Raw genomic sequence first — 12876 nt, forward strand, 5'->3', positions numbered from 1 at the left:
CTCGAGAGAAACGAGGGGACTATATATATATATATATATATATATATATAGTCACCTAATCAATAAATCGTCACAAAATATTTGCATATCATTACTTTAGATTTTTGTAAAAAAGAAAAAAAGTTTAAGAAGCCCTGCGCTATAAATCGATACTATTTAATTGCGACGAACCGGGGGGGCGGGGGGGGGGGGGGATTGATCTAAGGTCGCGTTCGTGTCGTTAGACGCGCGAGGAAAGAATGTAGAAAACAAACGAGGACGAAACCGAAGAATGCGAGAAAAAGAAAAAGAAACGAGTGAAAAACAACTTTCTAATCTATTGAAATGTATTGAAATTTTGAAGGAAATTGTCTCGTATTCCTCGCGTGGAAAAGGAAACGAATCCCTCGATCACACGACTACGTGCCGAACCGTCGTAAAAAGCGACGTGCATCGATCGGATCTCGAAGGACTCGGCGAGTTTATCGATCAGCCATTTGAAAGGCAGAAACGTACAAATCTGTCTTCTTACCCGGTCGACGGCTCTCTGAAGGATCTGGCATTTGTCAGTCTTGCCAGAGCTCATGTCCGTGGCGGAAACCAGCTCGGCAATCTCATCGATAAAATGGCTCTCCAGGTTCCGTCGTCTTTTCTCATTAAGGCACTTGTTACTGTAAACAATCAAAATCGACGATCACTGATTGTCCGTTGCACTCGATTACACTATCAATAAATAACATTCGGTAAAAATGGCGTGGCTCCAAGTCGAGTACCATTCGGTTTCGTTTCTTTTACCCTTCCCCTCTTCTGCCCCGGCATTTTTGATAAGTGTCGCGACAGGTCTCGGGGAAACTTTATCGCGGTGTCGATTGCGATATCGTCACGCTTCTAGTTATATTCGTTGCAATTTCGATTGTATCTGCGATGAAATCAATGAAAATCGAATACTATATGTGCACGAATAATTTGAAATTTGCTCCGATGTAAATAGTATAAAAAACATTAATATATCTAAGAACACAACCGATATTTAGTCACAAGAAACAAGATATCTGATATTTTGATATTCTGCTATGAATAAATAAATATGCAAAGTTCGAAAAGGCTGTTATTAATTATGCGGTCCAGCAAAAAGTCTCTAAAAAAAACACGAGTTTTTAGCGCTCTAGACCAGATGACCGTAATCGATAATGTTAATCACTCTTTAAAGTGATAAAGGTGGCGAGCGTTTGTTATTAGTAGCGTCATTAAGTATACCCCTTGTGTTTGGTCACGTACAGGATAATTCCGGACCCTGAGTCTGGGTTCAGCTCTTTTCTAAACGAAGATAAAGTAAATTGGTATAACGAAATGCTGCATGATTAAACGTGGCTAGCCTTTTCCGTTCATCTCTCGGAAATGATGATTAATTGAACAGCGATTAACACGTTTTATCGATGTGCGATTATATTTAATCGATAATTTTGTTTTATTAAGCTATTGGAAAAGAAATTGATTCTTACGAAGCAGAGCGATCCGTAATTTCGTTAAAAAATTTGAAATCGTTTAGAACAAGTTCTCGATACATCAAAGTGATTTAACGAAGACTTAAATTAATGCTTGCACTTGATACTTCGAACAGAATGGTAACTAGAAAACTTCTGATTGTGCCTACGCCGCTGGGAAATACTACTTTTATCGGGCACCATACGATACGAATTAATTTCTAAAAATATCCTTAAACCAACGCTATTCTCATTCTCAGATGCTCGCGCATAACCAGAGCTCGTATAAACTTTATATGAGCTTCCGAGAACGAAAGTAGAACGAGTTAATCTCGCCTTCTTTTGTGCGTGCCGTATAAAGGCCAGGAATACGGAAGTTACTTGTATATTTCCAACATTTTTAATTTATGTCCCTCTTATTCTCAGGGTCTCTGACGATGTACTCAAAGACAACCCGTATCCTTGCTTCGCACAATAGACTATCGGGTTGATTCGTAAATAACCACAGTTTGTTAACTCAAAATTTATTACCAGATAATACTATATTACTACATCTTGATCGATTATATGTATAATTGCCATTAGTAATTATCACGCGTTCCCATTTAGCAGACCGAGCAAAGATTGGTAACTGTAGAAAGTTTCCAACAGAATATGATTAATTTGCTATCTCCAGTGAAAGGTTATTTACGAACCGATCAAATGATTCCGTTTGAAACAAAAATAAATTTTAATCTCGGCCACGACTCCTAAAGACTCTGCTTGGAAAAGTTTGTACAATAAAGTCTCTATAAATGCACAAACTCGGGGACAGAACTAGTGCATTTATGGTAGATTTATGGTATTTATTTGCCGACAAGCTTCGAACGTAGAGAAGAAATTTTTACTATCATATTCCTGACATTTTTCTAATTAAAATGAGACCAAATACGATATAATTCGGACGATATATACGGTGCATCTTTTTTTTAGTTAGTGTTCTACGATATACAGGATGTCCCAAAAATGTTGAAAGTCCTTGAAAGGGGTAGTTCGGGAGGTGATTTGAAACAACTTTTTCATTAGCGAAAATGTTGTTTCAAATCACCCCCCGAGTCACACCTTTCAAAGACTTCCAACATTTTTGGGACACCCTGTATGATGCATAATAAATTGTCACAAGTAAATATGTTGCGAATTTACGTTGTGTTTGGTCTCATTTTAATCGGAAAAAATGCCAGGAACACGATGGTAATAGTTTCACAACAACAAAAAAAAGTTAACAATAAAAAAGTTTCACCGTTGCATTAAATTTTCTCCTCTATATATTCTTGTGTCCTTTTCTTTATTCCATATCCTTCTCTACGTTCGAAGCTAGTCGGCAAATATCAGAGAATATACGATCGTGTAAACACTGCTGGTGGTGGGGATGGTTTCAGTGCATTTATGGAGACTTTACAGTATCGAGAAGAGTATTCCTATAATCCCCGGTGTATTTCAGCCCAAAGTAGAGTATTCGAGGAATTCGATAAACCGCGTACCGAATTTCGATAGTTTACCCAGTTTGCAGTCAAGTTCGGGTAATGTCTGGATCGATCTCTCGAATTTTCGCGAACCGCGTTATAGGCTCGTTAATCTTTTCACGGTCGCTAATGGATGACCTCTGTCCCGGGACTTCTGTTCGAGGAACATTACGGAAATGGTTCGTGACGAAACGACCATAAATCACGAAACTGAAACATTTAGTGGCGACGACTGATTTGCTCGCGGTAAGTATACAACGATCAATCAAAACTTAATCGAGAAACCGAACGAACGGCGCATTAATTAGAGGCGAGCGATTTTAATTGATACCATGGAACATGAGGTCTGTTTACCTTTCGACCGAGTGAATGGCGCGATGAAATTACAAACTTTTCTATTCGTTTGTCGTTCCACTTGCAATCTGTTCCTTTCTTTTCCCAGAGGAATTACTAGGAATACATGTGGATTGGAATTAACTGAAAGTAACTGCAAGACATTGATAACTAGACTACGGAGCTTTATGCATTTATAGGAAATTTTAATGTGCAAGAAGCTACAAAATGCATACAATATGCAAGAATATAAAAAAAGATTAAAAGTAAAGCTCACGTTATAATATTTGCAGAATAAAATTAACTCGTATTTAGATTCAATTTTTCTAGGCACGTTCCCCAAGATTTTATTTTGCAGAAAGATAGTCTATTGATAACCATTGTCTACGATGAGAATCCTCTGGTTCAACATTTTTCAATGGAAGCGTATTAATCTATTAGGTATTCCTCTACAATTTTTGTTATTAATTCTTCCTCAAAACCTGCCACTTTATCGTACCTAATATTACATCAGAATTAAAGAGGAATATTTACTCCAAAAGTGTCCCCACCCTATCCAGGACCCCGCACTTGCAAAGTACGACCCTATTTCTATCAACTACTTCAAATGATACGTAAACAAGCCCGCAAACTCCTCATTCCACGCGCCATTCTTTCCGAAATTCCGTCTTTATAAACTCATTGTTCTCTCGCACCGATTTCATCCCTGGACCCACTTACAAAAATACACACCGTGCGAAATGGTATAGCACGGAGATTCCCCGTCCACCCGATGGAATTTTCCTGCTCACGGCACGGAAAAAATATTTGACGTTGACTGCCGTATATACGCTCGCAACATCGCGATAAATCTCTGACGTCGACTCTTTAATACGCATAACGAATTTCCAGAAAGCTTTAAGTCGGGTTCGTCGAATTAAGTCGAATGAAAATCACCGTAAAGCGTGAGCTTCGGAGCTAAAGAACCGCGCGTATCTTCGTAAATTACAACGAAGGAAATCTATGGTATATGGTAAAATGTAAGGTAAGCAAGACAAAGTATGTGCAGGGTTGAGGACGTTGGACGACGGATTAGAACATTAGAAGGGCGAGGCAGTCGAGAATGCAGAGCGCTTAATCGATAAGACTCGGTAATGTAGAACGCTCGGTTCATAAAGCAGAGCGCTCGATTGGCAAAGTAGAACGCTCCTACTGGCAAAGTAGAACGCTCTATCGATAAATTCATCGACTAAAGGTAGATGCATATTCTAGATAGGGTAGAACTATACAGAAACTCCTGAATACATACTTGGGGATTCCCAAAGTCAACGGTTGCCTTCTGAACACAGATTATAGTCCTAACCCTAATCCCTACGTGGTATGTGACTTTGAGTTGTGTACCAAGTTTCAGCAACTATCGAGAGCAACTTAATACAAGCAACGACTTCATTTTCACGGAGGATTCTCTACTCACATTTGCGACTGAGACTTGGAATCTGATTTCTTTCTCTTCTTGGTGATGCTGCCAGTAATCGCACTCATTTTGACCCAAAGTGGGTCCTGTAGTTCACACGGGCTAGGCCTGCAACAAAAACGATAACATAATTGTAGCATACATTCTGGAAACAATCTCGAAACGTACAATTCTTCCACCATTCCATCAGAGCTCCATCAAGGAACTCTGATAAATATTAATCGACGCATGATTACAAATAACTCATCGAGAATCTCACTTCGAGGCAAATAAGAATCAAGTTATACAGACTTCAGGTGTATACCAAGGATCTGAAAAAGCTTCGAGAAACCTAACTGAGGCTTGTACGTGAGAAATGTTTAAACCTCTGCAAGGTAATTGTTGGAACGGGGCAATAATTTTCGCAACAATTCGCTCGACGCATTATACCTTTACCGTAATTGCAGCACGTTGACGCATTCCTACGTCTCGTTGTGCATTTTCGCCAAGGATGTCGGCGGTGGCAGCGTCGGACGTGTGCTTTATAAGTTCGTTTATCGACACGTGAGACGTGTATCCTATCGCGTGTCGCGTCGTGATGCCTGGCGGAATATTCGCGATGCGTACGAAGGGACGCGGGACAATTATGGTCAAGGATACGTGTACGTGTAGCCCATAAAACGCGAATTCATCGTGGCGTGCGTTTAAACCGTAATGCGCTGCTTCGAACAATTAGGACTAATCGTCAAGGATGAAACAGAGATTTCGATGGATTTTCGAATTTCTTTTGGTAAAATTATACTTGGAACTGTATGCGAGGATTAGGTAAAGGGATAGAAAATGGCGTAGGGTGGACTCGTGGAGTTTGAGATTTGAAGTCAAGACCTTTTGATTGATAATACAGTAAAGTCTCCAGAAGTGCACAAATTCGGGACTAAGCTAGTGCATTTACAAAGACTTTACTGCAGTTACACTCTACGAATCGTGTTTGTTATTCCTCTCTTTATTGTACTGGGTATCGTTAGAAATGCTCGGTAGACTGAATCCCAGTGCAACTGCGATACCAAATGAACTATTAATGACGATTTCGGAGTCAGAAATGAGAATTGAATAAGAAGCTTGACTAAGAAGCCCTTATTTATGTCGACTTAACTTCGACATACATTCAACGCCTAACAAATTTCCCGTCTATCACTCGCTCGCAACAAAGAAGCAAGGATCGAATCTAACGAGCCACCTATCGTATAGGTTAACAGCGCGAAAGACACGGCGAAACAAATAACGAGCGGCATAAAGCGCTCGGATACTCGGTATGTACGATTCTAGCGTTGCGCAACAATCCCACGTGGTTAGGTTATTTCATAATCGATCCAAGTACGCTAAGGAATCGCGTTAAACGCGATTCTAATTGACCGCGATAATTTGTTGTTGATTCGATGAAATCAAACGGTCCGGTTGAGGGCGCGGATGCATTAGTCAGCCAACGGTAAGTAGGCAATAACCGGGAGAAGGAGACTGCAAAACGAGCAAACGTAGATGGAAGCCAGATTGAACGCGGATAGCCACCCATTACACGCTCAGCTGCGTCTGGGAGGGATCTACCTACGCGAAATTTTCATTTGCGGCTCGCGATCCACGGTATCGATAAAAAGTCACGAGAGAGGAATCGGATAGCTGGTTTATCGCGGTTCGACGACACTTGGAAAGTCAGGGAAAGATTTAAACGGTTTTCTCACCTATGCGCCCTTTACACGTGTATCGGATACTTTCTTTTACTCGTTCAACCTCGAAGAGAGTTCGGCCGGGAATCTTCCACAGCGGCGCAGCTGTGTTCATTCTCTGCATCGTTTCTTTATCGAATTGTTACAACATTCGTCTTTATCGAGTGACTGCAACGTTCGTGTTTATCCAATTATTTCAACAATCGCGTTTATCGAGTTACTGGGTGACGCTCAAAAAATACGTTCTATTTGTCGAGAGTGCGATGACCCGTAGAACGAATATACAGTTATGTCTTCGTAACTGCACAAGCTCGGGACTGACCTTGTGCAGTTATCGTTGAGTTCGTATATTCTCTGATGTTCACCGACGAGCTTCGACCGTGGAGAAGGACAGCGAATAAAGAAGAGGACGGCGCGAAAACACCAGGGTATGTCGGCGAGACAATTCAATGCAACGATGATACCTTTTTATTGCTAACTTGTTCGTTGTAAAACTTTCACCATCGTATTCTTCACATTTTTCTGATTTAAACGAGGCCAAATGCGATACAATTCGGATGATATTTACCATGAATCTTACTTTAGTTAGTGTTCTACATAATAAGTTGTTACAAGTAAGTATATTTCGCGAATTACGTCGTGTATGAGGGTAAACGCCCCATAACTTTATTATTTCTTTTCTCGGTTACTATTTCAGATATTTAAATTCTGCAAAAACGAAAATATTCGTACTTATAAACTGCACCTCATATATTTTTTTCCAGGGCACTTTTTCGATACCCTGATTCTTTTAACCCTACTAAAAAAAATCAAGAATGATGATCGGTTATTGCATATACTTGCATTTCACAGTTTCTTGCACCTTCCACCAATTTCCTACGAATGCATAAAGATCCGCAGTCTACTAATTACTAATGTTAAACATCGATCAATGATAAAGAAAAGATGTTCCCTATAAATGTTGACTGGTTTCTCCATTAATAAACAATTCTCTATTCCCGAAAAGATCCGCGATAGGTTCAAATTTCTCGCGGCATCTGGATTCGACTTAATCCAACCAACCTTAATCGTTCCCTATGACATCACTGTTCGATTATCGGTTCGGTATACGCGATTGCGTTCGAGAAAGCTCAACAATAACGAAGGTCAGAGTACAAGAGATAAAGAACAACCGATAGCTTCGTCCGATTCAATATCGTTGCACGACGTTTCAATCAATTTTAACCAACTTAGTTAAACCCTCGACTGGTAAGGTCAATCGCTCGTTACACGGGCTACTACATTGTCGGACGAAGTCAGTCTGAATTGATAAAAAAAAAAAAAAAGAAAAAAAAGAAATCTAATCAGAGCACTACGTTCTCCCCCTATCTCTCACACTTTCTGCTTCCAGAAACTTTAAACAAACCTCGAGATTCTTTAAAATCTCTCCAGAAAATAAACCAAACTCTAAAGAAATCCCGTGTTTCTGTTAAAATAGTATTCGTACACGGTGTTTACCATATATTACTTCAACTGACCCTGTGAACCGCGAGTCGAAAGCCGAAGAACACGATTTAAAAAGGTACAATTATATCTTCCAAGTACATCGTTGCACTTGTTGAAAAAATGAGGTCACAGAGAATTATACGTTCGCAAACCATTCAGCTGTTCCCTTTATCGTGTTTTTGTATCCGCAACCGAAAAAGAGATACGACCCGTCCCAGTTTCCAGAATCGTCCTACATACATTATACATATCTACGAAAGCATAGTCCAAAGGACGATGCAACAATTGGCCCTATTTAGAGCAATTTTTCCAAATCAACTTGCAACCGTTCGATTCCGCAACTCGAGCGACACTTGGTCGACAGAGGAGACACGCTCTTCCCGTTGTCAAACATTCCGTTTCTGCTTGCGATTCTCTCTACTTCCAACTTCCGAAGCTAGACATTGGAACAGGCTTGGTTTATTCTCTAGAGAGATTTTAAAGGATTTCGAAATTTGTTTAAAGTTTCTGGAAACAGAAGGTGTAAGAGATAGGGGGAACGAGTGCTCTGATTTGATTTCTTTTTCTTCTTCTTTTAACCGACTTCGAAAAAAGAGGAGGTTACTCAATTCGACATGTATCGGGTTGTCCGGAAAGTCCATGCCGATTTTTTGTTGGTGGTGTAGGTTTAAATGTATTGAAATATTTGAAAACGAATAACATATATCCATCCCTTAAAAGGTGTGGAAAGGTTATGAAACAAAGTGGTACATATGTAATTCAATAAATATATATATATATAAAAATTCAAATACGCCTTTGCATTTTTCTTAAAACTTGGCACGAACTTTCTGGACAACATATATATATATATATTTTTTTTTTTCAAGGTACGTTTACCGATTACGCCGAGATGGCTTAACCAATCGGAATGAAACCTGTTGCATCTTGTAGTGCGTGTCTCCCCGGTGGTCCCATTATCGAGATTTTTTTCGATATGTCTTTTTTTACCCGCTTTTTTTGCAAAAAAAAAAAACCGTAATTATCAATTCAGAATGACTTCCGATGCGTATATGGTTCGTTTAAATTGCGAGCGTCGGAAAAGAATGCGTGATAGCGTTGGACAAAAAAAGCCGAAGCGATCGTTACCGAATCAACACGTAATAAAAGCGTTCGCGATTTTAACAGAGTTCTGCTTCTCATGGAATATCCGATCGATCTTTCCAACACCTAAAAATACGTATAACAAGTTCGTCGGATCATTCACGCCAAGAGGCGATCTGTTAGCCAATTTTGGCAACTTGGGAAAAGGGCCACGAAGACGTCTGAATATCTGGCAGATATTCAAACGCTTGTTGATCCGTCAACCGAATCAAGGATCTCCTGAGATGGGTAATAAATCGCTCCAAGGAGCCCGTGAAAACTTCGTGGCTCTTCTGAAGAGTGCTTCGAATAAAACTGGAGACTAGCGATAACTAGTTTTTTTTTTTTTTTTAAATTCCATACACGTCTCGACAATTTTTCTCAAATTTTTCATTGAAACGGAGTTTCGACCTGGACTGCACACAGTTGAAGGTACGAGCCGAAGCTCGAGTCTAGCTTCAATTTAACACGGAGCATCGTGTTTCCAGATATTCCACGGCAATTTCTCTAGCAAATATAGCCGACTGAACGGTGGCGTGTCACAAAGGGACAAATTGAACGCCCGCGTTGATCTTACGTCAGCTGTCCGACATAGTTACTACCCCGACACGTCACACCTAATCACCTACCGCGATCCGTGTTCGCCACCGCTGTCGCTCGAGCGTATAGTTGGCGCGATGTCTACGCGATAAAGATGATGATCTCGGGGTTTGCCAAAACGACGTGTTCAAGAGCTACACGGATTTATCCTTTTAACCCTTTACGCTTGGAGAGAGCCGAGCGACGGGGTGAACCTACGAATCGCGAAGAAACTCGGCGCGATGGGAGTGTATTGTATTGGATTGTCCAGAAAGTTCGTGCCAATTTTTAAGAAACATTTAAAGACACGTTTGAATTTCGATATATATTTATTGAATTATATATATACCATTTTGTTCCACAATTTTTCCACCTTTTAAGGGATGTCCACGTGTTATTTGTTTTCAACCATTTCGATATATTCAGACCTGCACTGCCTACCAAAAATCGGCATGGACTTTCCAGACAACCCAATATATTCGTTTCAGCTTTTCAGCCAAGAACCTCTTCTGCACTATTCTTATCTATTTATACCTAACCGATTACTAAATATCTAATAAGTATAACCGCTAACTTATGTATTGTACTACTTTGTCTTTGGTTCCCTCTTTAGTCCCTATTTTCTCTCATTAAAGGTTCATAAGGGGATGATTTACGTCATTTTCAAATAATATCGCGACTAATCTCTGAATCGAGGATACTACGAGTAACGTAGGTTAAAGATTTGATAATACTCTTGTGATAGTACAATCAGTACAAATTTTTGTTCTCGTTATATCCTTGTGGAAGCATCATCGATGAGTCGAGGAAGCTCTTACGATGAAAATGAATCCAAACACGACCCGGATCGGACTACTTTTAATGAAACGTTTATTCTCATAACTTAGGAATGACTATAAATCATGTGTAGCTAAAGATAGTCCGATCTGGGTCGTGTTTGGACTCATTTTCATCGGGAGGGTCTCGCCAACCCTTTGGTAATACTATCGAACCTAAACTTTGATAAGAATTACAAATATTCTTGTACCGTTCGTAAAACGAGAAGAATGAATCTGCAGATTTAGCCCGTGATTCGATATATTCCAGGCGGCGATTTTAAAAGCGAAGCACAGTTTCTGGTTACCGTCCGATTCATTATTCTCGTGCGCAGAGAGTGCGTCGTTTTAGGAAGTCCACGGACGTCGCGACGCCGATGGTAATCCGATAAAATCGCGAGAGCAGATCTGCGAAAGCTGACCTTAGCATCTCGGTCCGCCAGACGGGATTGCAAAAAACGCCAATGCGCGTCTTGCGACATAGTTTATTCTTTCCACATTTTGCCCGTGTTTTTTACCGCTTATCGGAATGACGCAGCGTTCCCGCCAAAAAAGAACCACGCGAGCGACCGGTCTACGAGTGACAGTCCTGGACGAATCCAATCTCTGTGTTGCGTAACCGTGTGTAAGACACCGGTCAACTCGAAATAAAATTTTAAATTAGAACTTTATTTAGCGCGACGTGAATTGCAAAGTTACTTTACTAAGCGGAAAACTATATTCTATGGAAAATGATACAGCAGGAAAAATACAAGAAAACAAGTTCGAACGTTTAGAGAGCTCGACAGGCGACTTCGGGTTTCTTGATGGAAAATAGGAAAAACGCGCGTCCGAGGATTCACGAGATGATACTCTTCGTCGTCGACGCCAAGTTCAATAGAGATTAAATAGCTACGCTAAGTTGAGCGCGTTTTTCGTGAAATAAAGTGTCCCGGGTGGTGTTCGCGTTTCTACTTAACGAGACAATATCGCGTATTCGCGACGTCCGTCGTTATCGTCTTTGTTTTATTAATGGGTCGACCGTCGGTATGTTCGCGATGTACGCCCGTAAAGTGTGCTGTAAAAGTGCTTTGTACGAGATAGCAAGCGATTTTGAAGAAGACTACATAGGAAACTAGCGACAATCGTCGAAACGACATTCTTGCGTGAAAGAGGTTGTAATTACCTGTCGTACCTAATTTACTGCGTTGTCGTTGTAGTAAATTTACAAGTCTATCATTAATGCCCGGCTCTAGATTCCTCGTCACTTTTGCTTTCTAAAACATTCATCTATCGCGCGTGAAATCGTTTTACGATCCTGTACAATTCAGAGTTTCATTATCATTCATACATTATCGAAACTCGCGATTCGCGGTGTCAATTTACGAACTAAAATTTTATGAACAAATTATGTCAGAATTCCACGCTTTACGAACCGACGATATTGACTGTGCGACAGAAGAATATATCCAGTGGAAATGAAAAATATGTACGGTGGACCTAAGAACGAGTGACGGATACTCGTCGATAAATGTAAATCCACGGAAGCTCGCTCATGAAAATGAGTGACTTTGGATTGACACGCGGAACTCGTCGGTTCCGTCAAATTGGCAGACATCTGTCGCGTCGCGTCAGTCATGTACAGCGTTCGATTTCGGTGTTAGACGATTTCATAATATCTAATCGAACCGTGTCACTGTTTTCACGTCGCGAGAAATATTTCAATTTCACTTCGTGATACAGATAACGAGAGTTTTTTAATGATCAATATTTTTACTATTTACGTGAGAAACGAGCTTGTCTAAATGTTGAATTAAAGAGTGATCCTAGTTCTTGGGAGATTCAGGGAAAACGTGTACCCGACGAAATGTTGAAAGATCGATGCAAAAGCATGGTCGACGACGCCTAGAAAAGCCAGTCGAATGATCGCGTGGGAGGGTAGGGAAAAGAGGCGAAGCACGCGCGTGTTTCGTCCACGTGTGGCAAATTAGTCCTGCCAGTCAAGTCCCGCCCGACTGATTGCAACGCGAGAATTTCCCTCGTCTCTTCGTTCGAGCGAAATTGGATTGATGTTCGACGAATTGTTTTCGGTTTTGTCGAACCTCAGCCTCGCTCTTATTGGTTTGAAAAATCGAGGGGCGAAACTCTTACTCGGGAGAAAACCTCGAAAAGCTGTTCGTTCGAAGAAAATTGCAATCTAAACTTGGGAATAAAAAGATGATGTTAAGCGGATCGATATTAAACTAATCTGACTGATTTGGACTTCAGGTGCACTCTTATCGACTGGGTAAAAATTCTAGCTGGATTAAAAACTTCGAATAACGAATAAACAAACGAAAGTTTGCTCGATGAGAATTCAAATCGAAATTGTTAAATAAAATTCGATTCTATTATAAATGCCAATCTAATTTGACGGAATAAATAAACACGGGATTAGGATTTTTA

General features: G+C 40.4%; 1 protein-coding gene across 15 annotated transcripts in view; it reads right to left on the reverse strand.

Moving 5' to 3' along the window:
• Positions 1–12876, reverse strand: part of LOC128895685 (nuclear receptor coactivator 2) — a 140627-nt gene that overhangs the window by 37444 nt on the left and 90307 nt on the right. For all 15 annotated transcript variants that reach the window (XM_054158503.1, XM_054158502.1, XM_054158488.1 and 12 more), the window contains exons 3-4: positions 4752–4859; positions 512–650 (exon numbers count right to left, since the gene is read on the reverse strand). In XM_054158503.1, the coding sequence (XP_054014478.1) occupies positions 512–650; positions 4752–4859 (247 nt within the window). The remainder of the gene's footprint in view (positions 1–511; positions 651–4751; positions 4860–12876) is intronic.

Source organism: Hylaeus anthracinus, unplaced genomic scaffold, assembly GCF_026225885.1.
Source record: "Hylaeus anthracinus isolate JK02 unplaced genomic scaffold, UHH_iyHylAnth1.0_haploid 5, whole genome shotgun sequence".
In the NCBI taxonomy this organism is placed as follows: Eukaryota; Metazoa; Arthropoda; class Insecta; order Hymenoptera; family Colletidae; genus Hylaeus; species Hylaeus anthracinus.